General features: G+C 56.3%; 1 protein-coding gene across 14 annotated transcripts in view; it reads left to right on the forward strand.

The window, feature by feature from the left end:
• The first annotated feature begins 5127 nt into the window (after window positions 1-5127).
• Window positions 5128-26950, forward strand: part of Srcin1 (SRC kinase signaling inhibitor 1) — a 64355-nt gene continuing 42532 nt past the window's right edge. For 9 of the 14 annotated variants that reach the window (XR_012912295.1, XM_075990901.1, XM_075990907.1 and 6 more), the window contains exons 1-2: window positions 6271-6533; window positions 13344-13406. Coding sequence is in view for 11 of the 14 variants with exons in the window: in XM_075990901.1 (XP_075847016.1) it covers window positions 6410-6533; window positions 13344-13406 (187 nt within the window). In the remaining 3 variants the exon portion in view is untranslated. Of the gene's footprint in view, window positions 5417-6254; window positions 6534-13343; window positions 13407-26950 lie in introns of those variants that run through there. The other 5 variants (XM_075990899.1, XM_075990900.1, XM_075990898.1 and 2 more) reach the window with 5 other exon arrangements.

Raw genomic sequence — 26950 nt, forward strand, 5'->3', positions numbered from 1 at the left:
TTAAGGTCAGATAGAGGTCAGTCTCCTGTTCTTCCTTCCCTGGCCCTCTTCTCTTACTGGGTCCTTCCTCTCTTTCCCTTTCCCTCCTCACTCCTACTTCCCTTCCCCCCTTCTCTCCACCCCTCCTCTGTTCTGCATCCTCACTTATGGGTCCCCCTCTCCCCACATATTTTCATCTTGCTCACCCTCATTAAACATTAAGGCTTGTTCACCCCCTGCCTCACGGTAATTTCTCTCTTCTTCTTCTTCTTCTTCTTCTTCTTCTTCTTCTTCTTCTTCTTCTTCTTCTTCTTCTTCTTCTTCTTCTCTCTCTCTCTCTCTCTCTCTCTCTCTCTCTCTCTCTCTCTCTCTCTCTCGCCCCCTTCATGACAGGGTTTCTCTGTATAGTCCTGGATGTCCTGGAACTCACTCTATAGACCAGGCTGGCCTCAAACTCACAGAGATCCACCTGCTTCTGCCTGGGATTAAAGGCCTGTGCCACCACCGCCAGGCTCTTTTTTTTTTCCTTTTTCTTTTTAATTGGCAAGAACTTATTGTGTATTCCAGGCTGCCCCTCAAACTAATTGCTTAGTTCAAGCTTGCCTTAAACTCTTGGTCCATCTTCCTCCGCCTCCTGAGTAGCTGAGATTACAAATTTACACCACCTTATGTCTACCTCAAGGTAACTGAGGGACAGAGTGAGGGCAGAGAGTTACGTGTGTGTATGGACTGCAGCCATAAGACACCCTTCCCCAGACCCTGGGGCGCCCTCCTGAGAAGGGTGAGGTGCTGGGAGACACTCTTTCTTTTTGCTTGTAGGAATGAACACCAGCATCAGGAATCAGGGACCTGGCACACAGCAGGGTTTCAGGGGATTCACCTCTCAGTGGGGAGGATGAGAGTTTAGGGAGGCAGGAACGGGCTAGGACACTCCTCACGTGGGCCAGGCCTTGCCAGGACTTGCCTCTGTGGGCAAAGCCCTAGGCTGGGAGGGCCAGGAGGCAGTCAGCACCCATTTAGCTCTGCAAGTGTGTTCATGGACCTGCAGCCGCCCCACGTCTTGGGAACTTGCTAGAAATGCACATCCCCTCAAATGTATTGCTTCTGAAACTTGGGGGGCAGCACCTCTCCTGCAGCAAGTGCACCCAAGGGCTCTGTTTCTCCATTCAGTTTGCAGGGATCTCCTTTAATGAGGGAGACGCAGCATCCAGAGCTTAGATTCCTTGCTATGGGTCCGGGAAGCTAGAGCCTGGAGCTCTGAGGATGCTGCCCACTCCACCGTGGGGACTGGGAGGTTGAGTGGCGAGGAGAGGGTCTGGGAAGGGGGCCCGGCCTCGGAGAGCCCCCTCCGCCTTCTCTCCCCTTTCTTCGGAAGGCAGTTTGATGTGCTAATGAAGGCATCAATTATTGAGCACCATTTGCATTCGTTACAATAACAAGCGAGGGAGGGGGACCTGAGGGACTCAGGAGAGTCTTTTGAAATTTACAGCCACTCACTGCTCTCCTGTGGAGTGGGAGTGAGGATGAAGAGGGAGGAACGTGAGAAGAGAGGTGTGCAGGGTTTAGGGTCCCAGATGCTAGCCTTCCTCCTCCTCTGCTGCCTCATCTTCCACGTCCATTCACGGTCACTGCTGTGGGCTTTCTGCTTAGCTCTATGGGGCTCATGAAATGCCCTGGTCAGACAAACGGAGGAGGGGCATTCTAAGGGAACCTCAAGCAGATGCTTCGAGGTGCAGAATGAGTAGTTCGGGAGTCAGCCTTGATTTTCTCATCACCCGCTCTTACTATGCTAATCCAAGCCTACTGCTATAGTGTCTTAGGGAAGAGGGGGAAAGGGTGAGAATTTCCCACTCCGGGATGCTCCTGACTCTTCTTTCCGTGGCTCTCAGAGTGGGCCAGGGCCCTGGAGTATTTGGGAAGGACAGGGGGAGTGGTAAAGTTCTGTTTTTTTCCCCCAGTCCCTAAACATGCCAGCTCTTGGCTAAGAAGGAGCATTGCCAGGAGCCACAGGGGAGGACGACCAGGGAAAGTTATGTTGAGGAATGAGAGGAGGTGGGGCAGCACCTGAGGCATCTCAGGTGGATGCAGCTGGCACGGGATCTTGCTGGGCACCACGCCAGCATATAGAAGCCGTCCTGCTTGCTTCTGTTGGGTTAGGAACACCCAGGCTGTTCAGGTCCTTATCATTCTCTTCCTTGCAGTTCTCTTCCAGAGGCCTCACGGGAGGGGCCATCCTTGAAGGGTGATTGTCAGGTCATTGTTTGGGACCATTATGCGTTTGTTTCTGTTCAGACTCTCTGTTTATTATCATGCTCCCATGAGGCCCTGGGGATGGCCGCCCTGGTGTATGTGTATGTATATATAGGGTCTTTGGGGGAGTAGAGGGTGTGTGTGTGTCAAATGAGCTCTGAGCTCTGAGATGGTCAGAGATGTGGAGGATTCATCATCAGGACGTGACCTAGGGACAGAGCATGTGCCCAGAATGTGTGGGCTCTGGGTTCAATCCCAGCATGGGAAAAAATAAAAAATTAAACCAACAACAAAAGTAAGCTACACAAGCTATACCTAGTGTCCAGCATCTGTGATCACAGCACTAGGGAAACTGAGGCAAGAGGCTTGTAGGTTGAAGGCCAGCCTGAACTATACAGCAAGGTTGTTTAGAAGACAATTACACACACACACACACACACACACACACACACACACACACAAATAACAAAAGATAGCCACACAAATGAAAGACACTGGAACCTGGTGATTCTGCCTTGCCGTGGAAGGCTTCTTCCGGAGCCATCTTTGGAGCTGTCTACAATTCCTAGGTGCTGATTTGACCACCTTTCCCCATCCAGTCTTGATCCGTGGAGTCAAGTGTTAAGTGCAGGAAAGAAACCATGAAACAGGAGAGAACAGGAGAAACATCTTTTCAATTGTCCCCTTGGAGAGAAGGCCCAGGTCCGTGGGAACTGAGAGAAGCCTTGTCCTAACTCCTTCCTTTACCTTCCCCCTGATGTCTGCTAAGGCTGCAGGGATATGAGACATGGAGAGCCAGGGCTGCGCTCTGCTTCTGTAGCCACAGGCAAGATGACAGTGGAAACAGCAAAGGGGCCGAGAGTCCTAGAGTCAGGACAACTAAGGCTCAGGCTCTTGGATTGTGCAGTTGCCTATACTTCTTGGGGCCTTCCTTCCTTTATTCCTCTCTATTTTGTTTTGTTTCTTGGGCAAGGTCTCATCATGTATCCTTGGCTAGTCTAGAACTCACTTAGGAAGACTGGACTGGCCTAGAATGTGTGTTAATCCTCCTGCCTTTACCTCTCAAACCTAGGACGACAGGTTTGCACCTTCACTTCTGAGGAGTGGCTAATATGGCAGGATTAAGTTAGAGACTATAGGCAAAGTACCCACTGATGTCCTTCCCCTTGGATGGGCACAGAATAGGGACAGGAAGGCATTTTGTCTACCCTCCAGGAGGGGGCTCTGGGTTGGGAAGACCCCAGAGGCAGAGGGGTCTTATGGAACAGTGTGAAGGTCTGAAGGGAGGAGAGGTGTGTGCCAGGCTCAAGGCTTAATGGCTATGACCCCTCCCATGCACAGGGCCCGGTGCCTCCTGGTGCCCATCTTGGGAAGGCAGCCAGGCAGGGAGCTGGAAGGGTGCCCAGTGAGTGCCCAGAGGCCAAAAGATGGGCACCATCCATTTGGCAGAGGGAAAAGCAGCTGGCCCAGGAGAGAAGTCATGTTCTTAACTGCTGGGGTTGTGTGTCCAGACGGGGTGTCCAGTACACAGTTCTTGGCTGTCCTTCTGACATGGCCAGCTGGAGCGGAGTCCCCTCCCACTGCCGTGTCCTGCCACCTAAGTTAGTGGAAGTGGAATTGATTTGTAAGGGGCATTTGGGACCTTGCCCCTAGCTGGGCACGTGGCTGGCTCAGAGGCAGGCCTGGGGGCGGGCAGAAAAGCAGGAGAGCCCAGATTAAGGCTGGGACTGGGTAGATCACGAAGTGGGGAAACCGGTTTGACATCTGGGCCACTTGGGGTGGGGTCTCTTCTCCTGGGCTCTGTCTGCCAGCCATTCTGCCGGGTGGACTTCAGGGAAGAGATGTGGGCACTAGGTGGCCTTTTCTTGACCATTTGAACTGCTTTTGGGAATGCCAGGAGTAAATAAAAAGGACAGAGGGCTCAGCCCACCTGCCCCTCTCGAAGCGAGGATTCTGAGAGGAGGAACTGGCCGCCGAACCCGAGGGAAGGAAGGAGGGAGAAGCCTGAGCACAAAAGGTCAACCCGTGTCTGGGTCCAAGTTGGAGATGGAGAAGTCTGCGGAATCACCAGGTAGGCCCCGTAAGGTGAACCAGGGTGGGAGTACCGAGATGGCGATTTGCAGACTGCCGTGGAGGTGGCAAAGGTGTCGCCAGAAGAGGCGTGAGAAGACTGTCTGGAGCATCCTACTTTGGGTCCACTTCAGAGGGGATCAATGTGTCCTCAGTCGCGTGCAGTATCTGCTCGCGCCTGAGGTAGGGGCGGGAAACCGAAGTAGGGGCTAGGAGGTTGTCCAGCAGGGGGCGCCGGAGAGCTGGGTCCCAGGCCGAGTGGTGGCTGAGAAAGGGGGAGGGGGCAGGGGTGTGGGGGCGGGACCCAGGAGAGGCACCCTGGGGCCCCTCCAGGTGTGGAGCGACCGTGGCGTTCCGAGGTCACCTTGGCTGAAGAGTGGTCCCCCTTCTCTTGTCCTTTCCCCATCCTCTCGTCCTGCTTCGCCGCGCCTGGAGTGCTTTTCTGTCCCAAGGCGTGCTTGGAGACCTTAGGAGTCACCTCCCCAGATGCCTCTTTCGAGGCCACTCCGGGGTCATTTGTTTCTAACGGCTGGAGGACCGCTTTGGGTGGGGGGATAGCAGGTGGAGTGGGAGGCGGAGCATGAGCGCGCCCCGCATCCCAGTCCGGGTCGTGTGCTGCGGGATGCCGGTGTGCTGCTGGAGGGCGCGAGGAAGCGCTGCGCCCCTTCCCCTCCCCCGCTCCCCGCCACCCCCGGCGGCCCTTTGTACCATCCGGCCACACGCGCGTGCCCGCGTCGCGCGCGCTCCCGCCCGCAGTGACACACCCGCGCCGGCCGCACGCGCGCACTGGCGCGGCGCGCACACACACAGAGACACACACACTCGCTCTCGCACACTCGGTGACACGCCCGCGCGCGCGCGCACCCACACGCCCGGCCGCCGGCGCCCTCCCAAGCTGGTCCACCCCGGCGGGGCCCGCGCCCCCGGCCCGCCCGCCTGGCACCGCGCCCCGGGGCTGGGGCCGAGCGAGGAGCCCGCGAGGCGGCGAGAGGGCGAGCGCCAGGCAGGCCGGCCCGGGGCCCCCGCCCCCCGCGCCCCCGCCCGATGGGGAACGCTCCGTCCCAAGGCATGTCCCTGTCTCTCTCCTCCCTAATGTGCCTCCATGCTTAAGTGGAAGGTATTTCTGTTTTCTTTGTGTGTTTTCCCCTCGGCCGGGGGCGGGGGCGGCGGCCGGGCCCGGGAGGCGGCGGCCGGCCGGGCTAGGGATGCTCCGGGCGCAGGTGTTGCGGGGGGGCAGGGGACAGCTGAGCGCCGCGCTGGGGAGGAGCAGGGCGGCAGAGCGCTGGGAACCGAGAGGGTCTGGAGCTGGCGAAGCTGGAAACGGGGCGAGGAGGGCCTCTCGGTGCCCGGGGGGAGGGGACCCGAGGTTACAATGTAGGGGGGGAGGGGTGGGTGAAGAGGGTGGCGAGGAGAGTAGGGTGACAGGAGGGGGTCCATGCGAGGTGAGGCCAGGGATACTGAGGGGGGAAGGAAAGGGGATAAAGGGAAGAGCATCATCCCCGCCTCAGCTCTCAGAATGGGGTGCAGGCGCTGGGCTGGTAGTGCTGGACCCTTCGCGCCAGTCCCTCAGGGAAGCAAGGGACTGAGAGCGCTCTGGGTTTGGCTGTGTTGCCAGGATACAAGGCTGTATTCTACACCCCACCCCCTGCACCTCGAGGCCCTAGCCCTGGAGACCTCATAGGCTCCGCAGCAGTTGCAGAAACTGGGGACCTGCTCCCCGCTCGCTGGGCGGGTAGCGAGGGCCATAGAGAAGGAGGGACTGAGGGAGGGGCTTCTGGATCTTAAACCCTCCCCCTGCAGAGGCAAGGGGCAAAGGAGGGCGCCCCCAGCTGGGGAGGGCGTCCGGGGTGATGAGGAGGTGGGGACTGCAGGGGGTTGGAGAAGTAGAGGGGCGGGGCTGGGGAGGGGACTCGTCGTGGCTCCCCCTCCTCTCCCACGCACCCCCCTGCTACGTCAGAAGCTCCCGGGCCGGCTCCGAGTCCTGTTGGTGGGGGCAGCAGGATGCTGGTGGCAGTAGAGGGGGCCGACCGGGTGCCTCCGCAGCTCAGCTGGCAGGGCCCGGTGGGGCGTGTGTGGCTGCTGGTGCGCGCCCCCAGCCCCACGCCTCCCCATGCAGCCCTGGCAGTGCCTCCGGCGCTTTGCCCTGGCCTGGTGGGAGAGGACCGCGGAGGGTCGAGCCCGCTCTCCCAGGGAGGAGGTTGGACCAAGGGACCCTGGGGCCCGCGGGGAGCCAGGTGAGCTGGTTCAGTAGTGTGAGCAAGGCTGAACTGTCCTTACAGCCCCTCTCAAATATTGCCATATCTGGGGCTCTGCAGGCTCCAGCTTTGAGGGAAGTGGGGTCCCTGGTGGCAGCTTTTCGGCTGCAGCCCCTTAGAAGGTGTTTGGGATGAAGGTGGGAAGAGGAGAAACTGAACAGACGTTAGGTCTGGGGATCCAACTGTTCCTTTGGGTGGGGTTTGTGCCCTTTGGGGATGGGGTATTAAGATACCTTTCTCTACTCTGGTCATCTTGGTCTGGGTGACCTTGAGCCAACTGTTTGGCTGTGTAACTCTGTGCCTCAGTTTCTCCCCTTCCCTGCTGATGAGCCCGATGGAGAGCTACTAGGGATGGCGAGGCTGTTGTCTCTGGTGGCAGCTGGGTGTGTTGGTTTCTAGCATGGCTGGTGTGTGTTTGTAAGTGAGGGGCAGCTGTGGTATGGGTACAGGGGTCTGGTTGATGCTGGCTGGTGTGGGAGTCACTCAGGGTAAGTGTCCAAAGTACTACTCAGACAGAGTGCTCTTGACAGACCGAGAGCTGGAGTAGAGACTTAGCCTGGTGTCGGCGCAACGGTGGGTGAGGACTCTGGACATAAGGGGAAGGGGCTCCCCCTGGGCTGCCTGGTACCCAGGCACCATTGGCTGCAAAGGCTTTGCCCTGGCTCCCTGCCACTCTGCCTTGAGGACAAGAGGGTCTTTGTCCAATGCTGCCCCCCAGTCCTGCATCTTTCCTTCCTGGAAGGCTAGCTATGACCCTGGGATGGAGGCTGGGGTGGGTCTCCCTTCTGGCTCCTACTTTGGAGACCTGCCTAGAAGAAACACATGTAGTCTGAGGCTGGGAGAGGGGAGAGGAGCCTCATTAGGGGAAGGGTTCCTAGAACAAGCAAGCCCTCAGAGACATGCTCCCCCTCAGACTCTCCACCCCCCCCATTCCTCTGTTCACTTTCTACTAGCATAGGAGGTCTGGGGGCTCCCTGGCCTTACTTATATAGCCTCTTAAAGGTGAGTAGTGACCATCCATGGCTCCTCTGAGTGTCCCCCCCTTCCTGTACAGGGACCCACCCAAGAAAAGGGTTTAATTAGAACCATTGATTCCTTTTTGGCTGCGGGCATCGATCTCGATGGTGTGGTCAGAGCAGGGGATGGGGGAAGGGGTGGCACAGGCTGTCTGCCGAGTGCTAACCTTGGCATTCTCTGCCAAAACCCCAGCCCTGGAAGTGCTGAGCAGGAATCGGGTTGGGCTCTGTGAAGCTCCCCACCTCCACCCCAGATAAGTGTTGGGGGAAGATGAGCAGCCCAGCCGAGGGCTGGAACTGCTGGGCACTGTGCTCAGGTGAGGGGAAGGTTGGCTCACATGAATTTGACCTCTTTCACTGAGCTGGGAGCACAGCAAGAAGCGTGGTGGTTGACAAGGTCTGTGCTGTCACCATCACGGGAGTCTGGAGGAATGGAGTGGCCTGTGAGTGTCCTGGCAGGTCAGGGTCCAGGGGAAATCCCAGGCTGGCCATAAAGGCATCTCTTTCGAGGAATTCTAAGCACTTATCTCTAAGCTCTGGCAAGGAGATGCCTTTTCCTCCTTCATTTATGTTGTTCAGGCCCGGATAGGAACAGGACCTGCCTGGATGCCCAGCTGGCCCAGGTCTGGCCTGGCTCCCTGACCTTGTGGCCCCTGCCTGGACACAAGGTGCCAAGGTTGAGGCTTCTGAATCCTGGGCTCAGCTCCCTGGAGTTGGGGGTTCTGGGGATGAGTTGTGCCCCCAGCCCACGCCTGCTGTGGGTGGGCCGGAGCAGGTGCAGCTTCAATGAAGCACTCAGGGGCTCTTTGAAGACTCCTTAGCTGGCTTCCCAGGGCCCATTTGAGCAAAGATAATAAAAATCTGGCCGTCAGCGGGTTTGAGGGCTGCGCTCGCTTCCCCTTCTTTCATTCCCAGCTCTGAAAAGAGGAGATGAAGGCTTTGGATTTGGCTGGGAAGCAGCTCCTGCCCCAAGGGAGAGAGAGGCAGGAGCGAGAGAGGGAGGGAGGGAGAGAGGGCCGACTTCTTGGCAGCCAGCGATGGGCAGAAGCTTGGTCCCCAAGCCCTGCTGACAGTGTGGCACCTCAGTGGCAGGACTCCATACGCCGTGCCCCGACTCTAGTGTGGTCCTCTAGGTCCCTGGGACCCAACAGCATCCCTCTCCGCCCTCCTGTTTCCAAAGTCCCCTCTTCGCACCTCTGCCGGTCTCCTGCCTCACTCCCACCTCCCATCTCCCTGCCTCTCCTCCAGCCTCCCCGCTGCCCGCCCCGTGTCCTCTCTCCTTCAGAGGTCCCCTTGCTCTCTCTGGTGGCCCCTCCCCTCTGTCTGTCTGCTCTGCCCTAGCAGCGATCCTGCTTTCTAGGACTGAGTGGAAGGTTGCTGCTGAGGGAGCAGTCCCTGAGCAGCCATAGCCGCAGCCTCCCTCGGTGGGGATGGGCCAGCTGACTATTATGGGCTGTCAGGTGCCATCACTGTCAGAGTGCAGGCTGGAGGGGCTGCTGTGCATTTAAGAGCACACTCAAGCCTGCTTGTTGTGGTGTGTGTGTGTGTGTGTGTGTGTATGTGTGTGGTGGCTCTTCCCACACCACCTCACCTTGACAGTGGGCTCCTCATACCCCTGCCTCGCACACTTCAGGAACCTTCTGGCACTCACCTCCCCACCTCCCCAACAGATTTTTTTCCCCCAGCCCTTCTGGTCCCCGGTCCCTGTTCCTTAAGGGTACTTCTGTCACACAGCTGTCTCTCAATTCATGCCCATCAGACTACCTTCAGGCTCCAGGGAGGGATCCAGGAAGCTTCTGGGCACCATGCCACGCCCTGGCCAATCTCCCCTGGTTAACCCTCCAGATGACAGATGCATCAGAAACCATACTGAGCCTGGAGCCCTGCACTAATCCTGTCTCAGGCCTAGTTGTCTGTGTGACCTTGAGTAAGTCCCTTCCCTGGTCTCCTTTCTCACCTGAAATGAGGAGGCGGGGCTGGATGATCTCCAAGGTCTCTTCTGACATTCCTGCGATGTTGTGTCTCTCTTCTGGGTGATTTGCATATGCTTTGCATATATTAATAGCGCCTGCTTACAGGGGGAAGGACACCACCCACATGGGGCTCAGAGTCCCGCCTATCTTTCCAGCTCCCCTCACCCATTGGCTCAACTCCCAAGGCTCCAGCTTCTTAGAGGGTGGGAACTAAGCATCCGCGAAGGTGGGTGTCTGGTCCCCCACCTCTCCTGTGTCCTTACTCTAAAGCAGGATGTATATGCATGGCCTTGGTGGGGAGGATGCAGCAGGACAGGGCAGTAGGGTGTCAGTTCTCTAGAGCTTCTTGTAGCTGCCACACGCTAGGTGCTTGGTTTGGCGCCTCAGGCCCTTCCGGCTTCAGCTCAGGCCACAGCACACACAGCTGTGCCCTTTCCCTCCTATTCCAGACCAGGCCCCTGAGCTCTAGGAATGAGAATTGAAACAAACCTTAAATATGGAGAGAAGAGGTTATTTCCTGCCTGGCCTTAGACTGTGTGTGTGTGTGTAGAATCCAGAGGTCCTGGTCCGCCCATCCTGATCTTATAACAAATCCATAGGCCCGGCCTCCTTGCCACCCATGTGCCTTCCATACCTGGCACAGGGCAGCGCCCTGGACCCTGGTCCCTAGTCCTGCTGTGGCTCCTTCCAAATGCATGTCCCCTGTTACCTAGGGCGAGGCTGGGATAAAGGCTGGTGGCCTAGAAGAGATAGTACGAGGCCATTGAGTCACGATGGCAGCTTCTGAAGGAAGGGACAGACATGAACTCCGTCCCCAGGGACTGGCACAGAGGAAATGCAGCAAGTGAGAACAAGGTTAGACTTAGCTTCAGGGAAGCACAGATACCGAGGGCAAAGTTAGTTTCTACTATGAAATAGAGAGAATAGACGAAAAGGCCCAGCGCAGTGCCCGGCTTGGGAGAAGCAAACCGGGGTTCTGGGGAGGGGCAGAGACTGCCGCCCGAGGCTGGGCTTTGGGGAGGACATGGTTGGGCAATTCCTAGAAGTTTTTTCTGTAGTCACGTCGCTACATCAGCCATTCTTCCGCCATGTACAAACCGGGCGTAGGGCCAACTGCCAGGACACCCTGCCCTGGTATGGTCCTCAGTGCTGGCAGGGTGTGGAGGCTGCACGTCTGCTCTGCTCCCTTCTCCTTCTCCCTGCATGGACAGCTTGGAGCAGGAAGAACGGAGGTCAGATAGAGAGAAGCACTTCCCAGTCTATGAGGAAGGGTCGGCAGTGTGGGAGCAGAAGTTCCCCCCAGTGGTCAGCATGGCACCCTCTCCCAGAAGGTAACTCTTGCGTGTGACCGAGGGGTCCTGAGGTGTGGAACAAAGGAAGCAATAAGGAGTCCCTTTTGTTCCCTAAAGAACAAACTTAGACTGGCGTCTCCTCTGTTGCTGTGAGACCTTGGCAACTATATTGCCCTCTCTGATCCTCAGTGTCCTTGATATCAGTAAAGAAGTTGGAAATAGAGGTTTTTAAGCTCCCTGTCAGTTGTCTAAGGTTCTCCCCACCTCCTGTCCCCTGAGATAAGAAATGCTTTGTCACATGAAGGGCGGGAGGAATACCTCCCAGCTTCAGCTGAGCCAGAGGAAATGGCGCAAGGCCAAGATATTTGGACCCACACATATGCACACGCTGGTGGCTTACTCCATGACTGACACACACCTTGCCTGCATCTATCCTCCAGCCTCGGGGATGGATGAGGGGCTGGAAGCCCGGCCAGTGCTGCACTCTGTTCTATTGAGAAACCAGAATCCAGCCCTTGTTTTCCTTCATGCTGTGGGTCCAGCAGGTGGCCGGCCTCAGTCACTGCTCCCAGGTTTTCTGAGATCTGTGGTCAGCAGGCTCGGCTGCCTGCAAGGCCCAGGGTGGAATATCCCAAGCCAGGAGAGAAATTGTGTTCCTTGGGGTCTCATCGCTGGGGACCCCCAGAACTCAGTAAGCCTTAGACTTGGTCCACAGTGAGGCCCCAGCCAGAGGTGTTTGTACATGGCCTGAGAGAGGGTAACATATCCTTGTCCTATGCTCCCCTACTTCAGTCTCCTGATAATGGCCAAGGGCTGGGTGTCCCTGCAGCGACCCAGATACAAGCCGCTTCCTCCTTGAGGAGAATTAAGCTCCCCAAGAAGGTGTCCAGGGCTCATAACAGCCCTTGGCAGACATAGACCCTCACTGCCAACCCCAGACCTGGTCCTTAGGAGCCTAGGCCTCCTGGTGTGTTAAACAGAAAGGGACCTCTGAGGGGCTCCCCTGCTTACTATAGCTGTATGGGGAGATTCAGGAAAGGGGCTCCAGGAGCATTAAAGTCACCCACGGTGAAACCTTGTCACCCACCTGACAGCCTGGGGCCAGTCACCTGCCCTAGGACGAGGCAGGAAGAATGTGGGGAAAAAAAATCTACTGGAGCATGTAATGGACCACAGTTAGACTTCAGGGAGAACTTCCCAAATACTGGTGCAAGGGGAGGTTGGATGGGAGGTGGTCCAGGAGCAGCTCTGGGGACACTCACCGGGGACATGGCTTCACTTTCCTGTAGCACTGAGACCCAGTGCTTCAGCCGGTGCAGGGGGCAGGACTCTGGGAAGGGTGGTGAGAAGGGGCTGGAGATGGGGTGCAAGCAGAGTTGTAATTCCAGCACCAGTGAAGGTGGCTCAGAGTTCAAGGTCATCCTGGACCACTCACACTGTGTGGAGACTGGGTTGTTGAGTCCTGCTTTACCCCCAAAGCAGTCAGCCTGCCCCTCTCACACCCACCATCCAAGGCACCCTGGGGTGCCGGATCAGTGGTGCATTCTTGCTTTCTTTCTCAGTAGTCTGCCCACATCTGGGCACAGCAGCTGTTTCTCCCCGGGGCGTCCGTGCGTCGGGTAATCGGTGGGAAAATTGGAACCGGGAGATTGGCAGGGGGCTCAGAGAGTGCGTGCAGTGAGTGTGGATGTACCCAGGCTAGCCAAGCAAGGGCTGTGCCCAGATGCACCGTCTCCAGGCAGGAAGGGGATTTGTACCTCAGACCCCGTGGCAAAAAAGAGGTGGTATCTGTTAGCGTGGGGTAGGATAGATTTAGGAAGTTCTGTGTAGAAAGAGAAGGGTATGAGAGGAGATGTGGAGACCCTGCAAAGGGGCCTCCAGCAGAAATAGGACCGGAGCTTTTCACTGCGTGGCCAAGCAAGGTTTGCATTTGTGTGTGAACACCTGTAGGCTGTGTAATGCCCGTGTCCTCTGTTGGAGACCACAGGACATTCACGGCTGGGAGTGGAATCAGGGATGAGGTTGCCAGATTGAGAAAGGGTCCTTGGAGCTGGGGGAAGGGCAGTGAGCAGTGATCTAGCCCTCTGACCTTGACACCATTCCTGCCCAAAGTGGGAGACCCGGATAGGGGGAGTTGTTGGGCCCCCATGGGTGCTGCATTTGGGGTCTTAAATGGGCACCCAAGCCAAGCGTCTGCTCCCTAGTCCCAGAAAGAGGACCAGGGCTGTCTGTCTGACGGGGGGGGGCCAAATCTGGGGACCCCATGTTTTCCGTGTTGTTGCTGTCTGTCCTCCTGTCTGTCCCCAAGTGATGTCTTTGTCCTTTTATTGCCTGCCCTTCCTACAATCCCTGGTCTCTACCCCGAGGGGAGCCCCTCACACCCTGGTGACCTCTAAAGGGACAGCTCCTACAGCCCTGTCTTGCTGCACCCCGCCCCTGGCCCAACCCTCCTGCCCCTAGCTCGTTCAGCTCATTCACTGGTTTCCTCCTTTCCTGTCCCTCACCCAGGGCTCCAGCGAGCGGCGGGAGGGAAGCCGGCAGGACTCTGTTCCCTCTGTTTAAAGTCTCCAGGTTAGTAAGCCAGGAGGGAGCCCACCTAGTCAGCACCCTCCGCTGCCACTGGGAGGGCCGCGCCCAGGGGGCCAGGCACATGTCAGGGGGAGGGGACGGCAGATCCCCGTGAGGGGAGGGCGTCTTGCCTGGCAAATATGTGTCTGTGTGCACGCGTGCATGTGAGTGTGCCTGTGTGAGCACGCAGGCATGTATGTAGGTGTGTGTCTGTGTGGGCTGGGCATGGGCTAGAGGCAGGCCACCTCTGCCAAGACCTGAGGCCCCAGAGGCTCTGTTGGGGGCGGGGTAGTGGTGGGAACTGGGTCAGGTGACCTCAGGACATGGTTTTTCAGTCCCTTGTTCCTTGGTATCCACTTCACTCTGAAGAGTCACTGAGCCAGTGCAGGCTCCAGAGGGAGACCCAGCCGGGCCACGCCTTGCCACCCTGCCTGGTCATGGCTGCCTTAGGGAGCGGTGTTGAGTGGTGGGGCTCACAGCATCTCTATGACAGAGACATCTCCCTCAGCATCTCTGGGCAGGGGCCATGTAACCTAGCAGCGGTCTAGCCTCCAACAGTGGCATCCATCCGCCACCCCAGTGAGGTGGTATCTTATTCACTGACATCTTCTTGGCTCGGCCTGCTAATGCTGGAAACCCCTTTGTACTGTCCTGTCCCTCTCTGTAGAGTGTCCTGAGACCCATGCTGTCACCCCATCAAGCAGGGACTCAGACTCCAATTCCCTGGAGGCTGGGAGCAGTACCATCCAGGCCACTGCTAAGGCCTTTTGGAACCTGGACTAGGACAGCCCTCCACCCTCCTTCTGTGCTCAGGGCTAGCGGCTCAGACCACTGAGTCAGGACGGCCTGTGTTTAAATCCCCATTTAAGCCCTTGCAGCTGTGTGGCCTAGGACGAACCCCTTTCCCTCTCTGAGCCTCATTGTTCTGAGTTACGGTGAGAATGCGCATGTGACAGGCTGTGAAGAGGGACAAGCACTGACCCGTGGGCTCCTGCCTGAGCAGGGTGCTCTGGAGGTGGCTTCTCTTCCTGCCTCATGCCCAGGGCTGGGCTGGCTATGCCTAGGTGCTGTGTGGTACTGCCCACCTACTCCAGAGCCGAGGGGCTGTGGAGCCCATCTTGTCAGTGACTCTGTGTCCTCCACCCCCCATCCGCGTCCAGGCAGGCATGGGGGGGGGGGAGGCGGCACTCCTCACCGCTGTGGCTGCCTCCACCGCCTTGATGGCTTTTTAATAACTTTGCTCTGAGACAATCTGCGGAGCGCTCGTTTGTCTGCCTCTTAATTAAAATTACCGTTTTCCTAAAAGAGCAGCCATGCTCCTGCCCTCCCCAGCCTTAGCTCCTACCCGGGAAGGTGGGGAGGAGCTGGCATACCCTCCTGAGAAGTCCGGGTCCTCCCTAGACCCCTGACAGATAGATCTCAGGGGGCCTGTGGGAGGAGGCCTGCTCTGGCAGAGGGGCCAAGGCCTTCTTTTTTTTGCCTATCTGCTTTTGGAATGCCCCCAGCGATGGAGGGGCCCACTACTTCCTGAGACTACTTTATGCATTCATGGAAAGATGTGGCAGCCCCCATCTTGCGTTGTTCTGAGCGGAAGGTGTGGATGGATTTTGGAATGGATGGGGGCATTGTTTGAACTGCTGTTGGGTGGGAGCCCGGGCACCCAGCGAGGGCTCAGTGCCTATGTCGCTGTTTTCAGGTAGATCTGTGTGTTCCAGGGGCTCTGAGGGTAAGGCAGTGGAATGCAGGGTGCATTTTCCCACGGTATGGCTGGTGTGGTGAGGCCATTAGCTTCTGGTGGTGGTGGTTTTGGGGACGTTGTGAGAGATGAGAAGGCTTAAGGTCTTTACTATGGTTGTCCCATGGTTTACCTACTTTTCTGCTGTCCCCAGAGTGGTGCTGAAGATGCTGTCATTTTTGTGTGTGGGGCAAAGCAGATACGACAGGAAATCATGCAACATGCCCAGGATCAGACAGATGACCCGAGTTCCAACCCTGCCCCTTCTCACCGCCTGCCTTCCTCCCAAAGCCTGCCTTGAGTCTAGCATCCATCCCTCATGTTGCTGGGGCAGTAGGGGAGTCTGTCCACTCACTGGAATGCAAGAGGCATTCCTTGTTAGTCCTGGCTCCTGAGAACCCACTGTGAGGTTCCCCTCTCTCATCCTCTGCCGCATCTTCACTGTGTCCTGACTGAGGTGTTCCCAGTTCTGCCAGGCATGGCTTTCTGTTCTATACACTAGGTCTTCTGTGGCTCCTCTTCTAGAACTGTATCTGGTGTATATATGATCATGTCCACAGTCAGCACAGGCCTGTTGTGTGCCAGGCAGTTTGGAGGTGCCAGGATGTATGGAACAGGGCATGCGCAGACTCCTTCTGTGACCTTTGCCAGGCCAGGATGCCCGAACATCAGGGTGACCACCCCGGGAACATGTACTGATCACCTGTGGGCAGGCGGGGGCCCCTCTTCAGACCTCCCTCCCCCTCTGCTTCTGTCCCATCCCAGCAGCCCATGATGGCGGAGTGGTGACAGGTGCCGAGCGCCGAGATGACAGTGCTGCTCATTCCCCCATAATTACCGTCTGATGAGACTCCAGAATTAGCCACCGCGTGAGCATGGGCATCAGATGCGAGCACGGGCATCAGATGCGGGCACGGTGCGGGAAGTGGCTGGGGGCAGGGAGCCGAGCCCTGGGAGCCCTTGGGAGCCCTGGGGTCCTGGGCAGCCGGACAGGAGCAGCACCCAGAGAGGGAAACGGGCCAGAAGGAGGAGGTGCTGTGTGGTTCATGTCCATCAGATGTCCGGTAGTTTGTGGTTTCCCACTCCTCAAGGTGACTGGGCATCTGGACAGGGTTGCTGGGGTCCCAGGCCACTCACCAGAGACCCACATGTAGACGGAGTACATGCCGTGTGCACCTTGGCTCCACCATGCTGGGCTGTGAGGAGCAGTGGAGTTCAGAGCTGGGGGCCCCTGCACATAACCACCAGGCTGAGCCCTGAGGCAGATGGATGGCTGGGAGGAGCATGCAGGGAGAGTGAGGGGCTCCTGAAGCTCAAGATGAGGCAGTGTGATACCCCAGAGGGGGCGGCAGGGAGGTGAGGCACTGGATACCTAGCTGGACTGCTTCTGTCCTGGGTAGCCTCAGGGGGCAAGCGTTTTTGAAGTGTAGGCAGAAGGAGGTCACTGGGTACATCCCTAAGACCTTGTCTGGACCCTAGAGCACTTCTGAAGGACAGCAGCTAGGAAGGATAGTGACACCGGGGGCGTTGCTCTGTCAAGGCCACTGGAAGCCAGACCATCCAGGGAGGATCTGTACCAGCAAGGAAGATATTGGTGTAGCAGCCTCCCTCACCCCCAAAAGGAGAGGTCGTAACCCTTTCCTGGGCCCTGTGAGAGTCTGGGCTCTCTCCTTACTTTCAGGAGGAGGAGTCCACGTGATGATGGGCACCTTTGCTCTAGCGAGGTCTCCATTCCTGGAGGCATCCAGACTCTGGCTGCAGGGCTGGTGAGCAGGGAAGGCTGTCTGTCACAGCCTGGGACCTGGTGGGGGAGGACTCTGAGTCTATCAGGTTGAAAAGAGGGGGCTTAGAAACACTCCTCCTCGCTTGCTCAGCCCGTCTGCAGGCTGCTGTCTTCCTGTCTGTCCTCTTATGCCCATCCCCTGCTCCAGCCCTGGAGACCAGACCTCTAGTCAGAGGGTGGTGGGAACAGATGTGGACTAAGGAGGGTGGGAATCCTGCTTCTAGGAACAGGTGCCTCCACTCCTCCATGCCCGTCTTGGGCTAAGTCACTCTTCCCAGGCTTCCAGTCTCTTGACCTGTGCTCAGCTTGAGCGCGGCCTCACAAGGCTCCTTTGAGCGGGAAATGAGTCATAGCTGCAAATGCCCTTTGAAGTGTGGTGCCCAAGGCGACATCGGGACAGGCCCTGCTCCAGGCTGCATTCCTGTTTTCCAGGAAGCCCACTGGCTCGCTTCAACCTCTCTCTTTTCTTCCCTCCTTCTCTTTTTCCTCCCTCCCTTCCTCCCTGTTTCCCATTTCTTCCCTTCTTCCTCCCCCCTCTCCCTCCCTCCCTTTCTGGTACCCAAGATGGAGCCCAGGGCTTTGTGCTCTGCCACTCAGCTGTATCTCCAGCCTTGTTTGCTCGCTTTGTTGTTTGAGACAGCATTGAAAGTTAACTCAGGCTGGCCTTGAACTCTCTCTGTGGCCCAGGCAGGCCAGGACTTGTGATTCTCCTATGTCAGCCTCCTGAGTAGCTGGGGTTGCAGGCCTTCACCATCGGGCCCAACATTTTTCTTTTAGTAGTTAGTGCTGGGGTGGAACCCAGTGTCTTCCAAATGTACTAGGAATGAGTCCCGCCCCAGCCCAGGGTTTCGCCCTCTTTACCCTGGGTAGATGGAAGCAGAAGGAAGACCCCAGCCTTTAGCAGATACCAGGGCACAAACAAGGGCTTGCCTCCTCCTTCCTGCCTGTTCTGGTGGAGGATTCAGGTTAGACAGCAGAGAGAACTTTTCCCCTAGCGTCATGTAATCAGGCTTGTTTTCCTGAGCCCTTTCAACCCTGGCTCCTGTGGCCTCTTCCTCCATACCTCTCAGGACACTAACCTTGTGTCCTATGGATAGAAATGGGGGGCAGGGACCTACTCTGGACTGGAGGCCTGGGGCCATGTCAGCTGATAGGAGCCTCACCTGTACCCCCCAAGGAGAGGCCAAGTCCCTGCAGCACAGAAGCAGGACCCCAGGTAACAACCTCAGCATTGGTGCTGGATCATCCGTTATCACCAGAGTCAGCAGCCTTGAGGTTGACTGGGGGTTTATTTTGTTAGTTCCAAACAGACCAGACACTTGGGGAGGCAAAGGGAGGGGGGTACTGGTTGGTGTCTCCATGACAGCCCCCATTGCCTTGGCTTGTGTTTTGAGATAGGGTGCCATGTACCCCAGGCTGGCCTTGCACACTGATGTGGCCAGAGATGACTTGGAATGCCCGATCGTCCTGTCTCTGCCTCTCTGAGTAAAATGATTACAAACACAGGTAGCCAGCCATCAAGCTAGCGTCTCAAGCTGAGCTGCACTGCTCCGACCCAGAGGTAGCACTGTCTCTCTGGGGATTCGGGCTCAGGTGCTGTATATGGCTACAACCTGGCTAGGGCTCCTTGTCCCTTTGCCTGGCAGTGCCCGTGGACTGTGACACAAAGCTGTTGGGGCTGGACAGAAGCTGGGGTGGGGGACCAGGTGACCCAGGATGTGTGTGCTCACAGTGATGGCTGAGGCTCGGTGCCGAGACTGTGACAGGGACATCCCCAGAAGAATGGTGTCCCTGAGGAGGCCACTGAGGGGTCTGGGGTCTGAGAAAGCAAGGTCTGCTGTCCAGCATCGAGGCCCAAGATAGACACCTGGTGTAGAATAGTCTGAGGTCTCTCTCTGCCTTGTAGTGGCTGTCTCTGTGCCTCTGTTTATGCCTGCAGTGGTCCCAGTAGGTATGCTGGAGGAAAGGGGATTCTGGCAGTCTCTAAGTGGGGAAGCTTGATGACTCCCTCTTCCTCCCCGCCTCGCTCCCCTCCCCCCATTGCTGCTTTCCTCTGTGAAGTCAACAGGACATCTTCCTTGGGCGCATGAGCGGCGGTGATGCTATGCAGGCAGAAGCTTGTTAACACTGTTCTGTGTGGGCCCACGCCAGGGCTGTTCCAGCCTTTCCAGTCCCCGCTTCAGATGGAGGGTGACTGCTCCTTCCTGCATGTCCACCTCCCCTTTTCCAGGAATGCCAATTAGGCAAGGCTTCATTGGAAGCATTGGAAGTGAAACACACACACACACACACACACACACACACACACACACACACACACACACAGCCCCAGCTGACAGCTAGTGAGAGGCAGTGAGGCTAGGGGTGGATGAACAACTGGCCTCTGCTCACCCAGGGGACCTAAGTCGTGGCCGCCAGCAGCTCGAGGAGCACCTGTCCGCACCTGTCCGTGATCAGCTTTTTTTTTTGGAACAAATGAGAGGACTGAGGCCTGCAGAGCTGCCTGACCTCCTCAAGGTCGTAAAACTAGTTATTGGCAGAACTGGGTTTGAGCGGAGCTGTGTTAGCTGCAGACTCAGTGATTTTTTGGTAAAGCCACAGCTTTGCCTGCTGTGTGTGGGAGGGAGGAGCAGGGACCAGAGGGAGGGCTGCGTGTTTGAGGTTTTGATTTTGTGGCTCATTTGGAAATGTCTGAATGTGTGGTAAGGTTGTAGTGAGACAACCTTGAACTCTGTAGGTGGACCCCCTCCCAGGCTGGCCTGGGGACCTGGGGTTAGGCTGGGCCGTGACCCCTGGCTGTGTCTTTGGGCCTGAGCACTTCTGTGTTATGATCTGAATTGGTGGTAAGCTTTTATGCCTCTGGAGAGGGACTCTCCTGGGAGCTGCTTTTTGGGAAGAGGCATGGAAGCCCAGCACACTTGGGTTGTGCTTCTGTCTTGGCCCCTGGCCTCTTTGTGATTGGTCAGGTTTGGTCTCCAGGCTTTCGGTTCCTTTCTGTGAAAAACATTTGGCTGAAGTAAGAGCACCATGGGGTTTCTTTGGACACTGATGGGGTCAGCAGGAGGGCATCATTACCGTGGGTTTCAGGTCTCCCCGTCTAGGAGGTAGGAGCTGAGAGGGGTCACAGCCTACCAGGGTTACTGACCCACCTGTGCTGGTCTAGGAGAGTCAGTAGACTTGTGTGTGCCAGGTCTGACTGGCTCTTCCCGGGTCCTCAGCGCTGTCTGGTGATAGTCAGTCCTGGGGTACCCTTCAGGACCATTTGGTGTGTGTGCAAGGACCACGCCTGCTGGAAGAAAATCTTATTTAAGGGTGGAGACAAGGCCCCACCCTGAAGAGGCCCTCAGTGCCGTGAGGAGGCCCCACCCTATAGGGTAGATAAAACTATAATGTCAGAGGAAGGCTGTGTCCTGGCCCTAGCGAATAATGCTCCGCTGGAGGCTGGGGTCCAGAGGAGGCTAGGGTGGGCTAGCATCATGCTGTGCTCAGACTAAGGGGGCAGGGCTGTTCCTACTGGGCTCATGAGGAGGACCCAGACAGCTAGCTAGCTGAGGTGGTTGAATGATCCTGTGGAAAGCAACAGAAACTCCACAGGGAGCTGGGGAAAGCGCAGACCCAGCCCCACTGCTCCTCCTAGGCAGGTAAGCTGTCCCTCCCCAGCCCTGAGGAGGTCCTTTAATTAGATTCCAACTCGTTTAACCAACTAAGTGGCCTTCAGTGGGTTTTAAATCTGTGCAAATTGGTTTGTGTTTTTCTGCCTGTGTGAGGCTGTGACTGGCAGGGCCAGCACCAATCCTCTCTCCTCCTGGCTTCTCCAAGGGCTCTTTCAGCTCTTGTCCCCCTTGATTCTGGATGCCCAGCTTCCTGGGAATGGAAGAGAACACAGGGGCACAGGTGACAGTCTCCTTCCTGTCTCTTATCCCCGGAGAGATACACCATCCTTAGTCACTCCACCTTCCAGGCCCTTGTATTCCCAGGAGGCGAGACTGGTCCGAAGCTCTCCACTATGGCTCTGTAGATCACTGAGTCGGGTAGGGGAGCCCTGGCTGTATCATCAGCAGACACGCTCTTGCCTTGCCCACCTCATGTCCGTAGCTAGGGAGTCCCAGAAGCTGAGTCCACCTTGAGTTCTGCCCGGCCCCTCCCTCTGTCTTCCCAGGTCCAGATCAAAGCCAGCCTTCCCTGGGAACCCAGTGGTGACGTCTAAATTGTCAACCACCTCCCTCGTGTTTCCAGCTCCTTCCCCCCCCAGATCTCCCTCTCACGGGACGCCCTCCTCCTTCTTCCTTGTCCTCCCTCTGGCCCGGATGAGGTTCTGCCAGGATGGCCTGACTTCTAGAGAGTGGAGTTGGGCTGCAGAGCTTGGAGAGTTGCAGGGTGCAGGCACGGAGGTCCCTGGCTGGGAGCTGGCTGGGAGCTCAAGTGTCTCAACCTCTCTCAGGCTTGCTTCCTCTCCCCTCCAGCCGTCCTTCCTCCCCACCCGCATCTCTGAGGCTCTTGTTGGAGTGACAGGAGACCCAACAGGGCGCTGGGCATTAGCAATTTAGGGGGATATTACACAGGAATGTTTACAGAAAGGCAATTGCCTGGAAAATGACTTTGGTGGCTGTGGTATGGGGCGGAAAAGCTGGTTCTAGAAAACAGAGGCAGATGGGCTTCTGCTCCAAGGACCCACAGATAGATAAGCAGGGTGAGGGGCAGGGCACCCCGGGGGCCACAGCATTGGCCTCCCCTGGGTGAACAGGGACAGGCATAGCTCCTAGAGTCTTGGCATTTAAGAAGCAGATCTGGCCTCTGACCTTTGTCCTCTGGCCTCTAGCCTTTGAGCGCATCATGCTTTCAGACTGAAGCCGGTGTCAGTGGGATGGAGCTGTCAGGCAGTATTAACCACGGCAGCGCCTCAAGGCTGCCCCTGGGTGACTTGGGTGCCTCTTACTCTGTCTGTAGAGGGGACACCAGGAGCTCTGTTGCCTGCACTCGCGTGTGTGCTCCTGAGCAGGGTCCTGTGGCGTCTGAAGCAGGCCCTCTTCCTCTCCTGAAATCTGTCACCTTCCCCCATCGCCCCGACTGCTGGTGTGACTTGCTGTCCACTGACAGTGTCTAGTCCCCCTCCTTCTGCTACAGCCCCTTTTCCTTCAGGCCCCTGCCTCTGTCCAGACCGTGGATTGGGAACACCTGTGACAGCCCCCTCTTCCTAGAGAGTCATCTTGCCTAGCCTCTTGGTGTCCGTGCCAAAGGAGCTGGCTGTGTCTGAGAGTCCTTTCCTGTCACTTTCTGTCACAGCAGCTCTGATCTCCCCTCCGTTTTCTCCCTCCCCATCTCTTCTGAGGATGATGTCATGTTCCAGCGCTGCCCAGCGACAGGCAGGGGACAGAGTAGATGGTGACATCCAGGGTAAAGAAGCCAGGTGGGGCCGAGAGTGATGACTTAGGAGAGGATGTCATTGAGATGCTGGGATCTTCAGTCTTCTGATGAGCTACAGTGATCTCATGAGAAAGAATGCAGTGGAGGGTAAAAATAAATCAGGCCCATAAATAAGCTGGGGGAAGGGTCTGGAAGCTGCTGAACAAGTAACAATGTTTCTATGAAGCACCTGCTCTCTATCACAGCCGGCCACTGGGGGGCGCCCACTGCTTTCCATCTCCCCAGTGGGACCACCTTCCCCTTCCCTTTGCCCAGGCTGAGCTGAGTGAAGTGACAGAGCCCTTTTCTACGTCTCCCGTCCTGATGCTCCATTTTGTAACTCTCTGGCATCTACCCAGTTGCCTCGACTTTCCCATTAGAACATAATAAATAAATAAATATTAAAAAAAAAAGAATCTTAGAGCTCGGCGTGTCTGTGCATGCCTGTAATCCAGTACTTGTGCAGGTGGCAGAGGCAAGACTTTGAATTTGAGGCCTGGGCTACACAGCGAATTTCAGGATAAATGTGGAGACTGTGTCTCAAAAAAAGCCAAAAGGGGAAGGAAAAAAAATCATAGTTGGCTTTTTACATATAGGTGCCTCAGAAAGAAGGGAGACCCTGTACCCCTTCTTTGGCTCTCTGGCTTTTCTAGTGCCACACCCCTCCCCCAGCACCCCAACCTCCCTCCCCCACTTACTGAATTCCCGGCCTCTGCTGCTGTCTCCTCCATCCCCCCGCCCCGTATTCCTCCCCGCCTAACCACCTAACCGCAGCCAGATCCCTGAGTAGCATTGATTTGGTCACTGGGCCTGGAGCCTGATGCCAGCGTACTGGACTCATCAATAACCCTGGCTTTTTCTCTTAAACTGTGCAGTCCGGAGAGAGAGTCAGGGCAGCTTGGAGGCTGTGCTGGTGGCTGGGATTGGCTCAGAGAGAATGGGGAGAACAGTAATCCCCCTCCAGGAATGTCTCCCACTGGAAATGATACGCTTTCTCCAACGTTGTCACTTTCTCCCCTGTGGGGCAGGGTTTTGAGGGTAACACCCCCGGTTTACAAATTAGACCCCTGACTCATCAGGGGAGGGCCTGCTTGGCTAAATGTATGAATGATTGGGGGAGAAGCTGATTCAACCCAAGGGAAGGTGGCTTGGCCATAGTCTAACTTCCGGTGCCCTGGCTCTAAAAGATCGAGGTGCTGGGATGCAGCTTAGTTGGTAGAGTGCTTGCCGAGCATGCATGAAGTCCTGGTCTTGATCTCCAGCTCTGCTTAAATCAGGCATGGTGGCTCATTTCTGTAATTCCAGCACTCAGAAGCAAGAAGAGAGGATCGAGGCTACCCTTGGCTACATAGGGAGTTTGAGACCAGCTTCGGTTATATGGAACTCTGTTGGGGTGGGGGAGGGGAATAGACATAGAAAAAGAGGATGAATGAATATAAATGATTCTCCTTTGATCATTCCTGAACTGGCTCCCTCTTCAGTCCAGGTTGGCCCTCCCTGCTCCACCAGGCCCTGTAAAAAGACGTTCCTTATATACCCAGTCGGACATCAGGTCCTGGGTTACTTCACTCTCTGAGCAAAGCCTCCGAAGTCCTTAAACAGATCCCACAGCCTTTCAGATCCCAGCCCTTCCTCCTTCCTGCCATCACCATCCTGGGAGAATTGGGTAGCTCCTAGTGTTCCCCATGGTCATCATCTGCCTTGGGCTAGTACACTGTCTCCCCCATATCAGAAATGCTGATGTCTTCCCAGCAGTGAGGAAGGAGGGCTGGTGTGGGGAGCAGGGGTGGGGGGAGAGCTTCTGGAGACAGAGTGAAGTCCATGTGTGTCCAGAGCCCTCTGGGGCAGAGGGGGCAGGAGAAGAGGTGGTCTGGGTCCAGAGTTAGGGCTAGCAACAAGGCCAGGCAAAACACTCATGGACAGACGGAGGACTCCGAAGTGCCCAGTGCCCTAGCTGTGGAGGTCTTCCCTCCTGTCCTCAGTAGGGTGTGGCCTTCTAGGTGTCAGTAAGGGTGAGTGAAGGAAGGAGGGAGGTGGGGGTCTACACTTACAGAGTGCTCAGCCTGCTTCCCCATATTCCCCAGGCCATCCTGCCTGGCCTCACTCACTGGTCACCCTGGCTCGCCACAGGGTCCGACGCTGTCAGGAAGACGGCCTCTGTATGCTTAGCCTTACTCAGTCAGCAGACTTCTTTCCCAGTTTCTTCTGTTATCAGGGAGCTGTTTGCCTTGTATCAATTTAATATTGCTTCTGTGAACACAGCTTCACTTTGAATTTGACTGTATACACTTAAGAGGAAGCTTATCTCATTACCACCCCAGGAACAAGAGCTATAAAACCAGCGATTTGGCCCCCTCTCTCAGATTTTTTTCTAATTCTTATGAAAATAAAAGTATAATCAATAAAGTATAAAACACTCAGCTCCAGTTGAGGCAGAATGATCATAGATTGAGACCAGCCTGAGTTATATATCAAGACACAAAATAGTTAAGTAAATCAGCTATGTGTCTATGTGGGGCTGGAGAGATGGCTCAGTGGTTAAGAGTACTGCCTGCTCTTCCAAAGGTCCTGAGTTCAATTCCCAGCAACCACATGGTGGCTCACAACCATCTGTAATGAGATCTGGTGCCCTCTTGAGGAAGAGACCTGATCAGTCCTCCTCATCAACTTAGACCATGAAACTCAATATGGACAAGTTCAACAGAACCGCCATATATGGGCTGCCCCCCCAAATTAATATATACATACAGACACACGTATATAGATAGATATAGGTGTAATGTCTTCAAAGTCATCTCTGTGTGTTTGGACCTCACTTGGGGAGCCTCACAAAGGAGAGTAACTGTCATGACTAAAGGGTGCCTGGGAGGTCGGAGGTGGTGACTCAGACCCTGAGCTTTGTGGGGGATGGGACCAGACCGTCAAGACAGATGTGTTGTGTGATCAGCGTTCGCTCTGCTTAGTACACGGTATCATCTGTCCCGGGAGGTGTGACAGTGCAAACCTAGTCACATTGGGGTCACACCAGGCCTCTACTACTCCCCGTAGCTTTAGACCTGTCACTGGGTCTCTCTGAAATGGGGACCACAATAATACCTACCAGACAGGAGTCTTGAGAGCCATGGCAATGGTGGGCGTCCTTCTAAGCCGATGACTTAAGTGCCTATGGGAGCTGTTGTCCTTGTGGTTTAGTGAGAGAGGCTGGGTTGTCTGGAGCTAGAACCCCAGTTGCACATGCCAGGGCCTCAGCCTGGAAGAGTGTGTTATATGTGTTAGGGTGGCTCCCCCCAACCCCCTTTCTGTGTGTGTTGGTGGGTGTAGTGTCCATATGTTGGTGGTGGTGGGAGGTTCTGTATGTGTGTGTGCATGCGTGTGCATATGTGTGTTGGCACTGAGCTAGCTAGTCTTGAAATGTGGCTCGGCCTCTCCTTTCCTCCTGTGGTTGGATGTCAGGTACCTGGTGTGGCCCGGCAGCAGGTCTGATTAACATTGTGTGGAAGGAAAGTGGCTTTCGTGAACCTGGCTGAGCCCCAGGATCCCCAACCTTAACCTTATCTTTTTTTTTTAATTTTTAGTTTTTCGAGACAGGGTTTCTCTGTAGCTTTCGTGCCTGTCCTGGAACTAGCTCTTGTAGACCAGGCTGGCCTCGAACTCACAGAGATCCGCCTGCCTCTGCCTCCTGAGTGCTGGGATTAAAGGTGTGCGCCGCCACCGCCCGGCCCCTTATCTTCTTTTTCCCCAGTCTGTTCTTCCAGAAGTTCTCGGTAGTGGGACAGTTGCTCACGTGAGTGCAAGCCTAGCTGGTGGGGCCTGACGCTCCAGTCCTGCTGAGGTCATGCTTAGGGGTTGCCACTCCATGGACTGGAAGGCTTAGGTGGGAGGTATGGAGACTGCTGGCTCTCAATGGGGTAACTTCTGGGGGACACGGCAGGCAGGCAACTCTGTATTCCTTGTCTGGAACACGACTGATGTGGATACCCAGCAGGGCCTGCTTTCCTTGGGGGTAAGAGTGGGGGGAAGCAGTGCCAGGCAGGAAAAGGAGGCTGAGGGAACTTGGGAGGGGGTTAAGAGTGTGGAGACCTCAACCCCCGGCCTCCCCCGCCCACTTCTGTTTGTCTGTTGTCCCCTGTGCGTCATTTCTGGGCCTAGAACTTGCATAAATGTTGGGAGGAGAGCTCGAACAGAGAGGGGAGCGGGGAGCTGACCTGTTTTGTCTGCCTGCTTCTCTTAAGTTTGTCCTAGTCCATCTCTCTGTCTTCTCTGTGCTCAGCCTTTACTGTCTGTCCATCTGTCTGTCTCTGGGTAGGGAGGGAGGGAAAGGGAGTCTCTCTGCCCCAGATTCTGGGCCTCTATCCATCCTTGGGAAGGAGCCCTGTGACTGACCTTTGCCCTCACCCCACCCTCCTAATTCCTTGGTCCCTGTCCTAGATAGCCCCAGCCGGAGGATACAGCCCTGATGTGCAGGTCTGAGGAAGGCACTCATAGCCCCAGCCTCTCCTTAAAGAGTGTTCTAGACCACAGTATGGCTCATTTCCCTGTCTTTAGGAAGGGGACCGAGTATGTAGTTAAAGAAGTGATCAGGACCCCTCCAATACCTCTCCCCTCTCCCTGTCCCCACGTCCATCA

Source organism: Microtus pennsylvanicus, chromosome 11, assembly GCF_037038515.1.
Source record: "Microtus pennsylvanicus isolate mMicPen1 chromosome 11, mMicPen1.hap1, whole genome shotgun sequence".
Lineage (NCBI taxonomy): Eukaryota > Metazoa > Chordata > Mammalia > Rodentia > Cricetidae > Microtus > Microtus pennsylvanicus.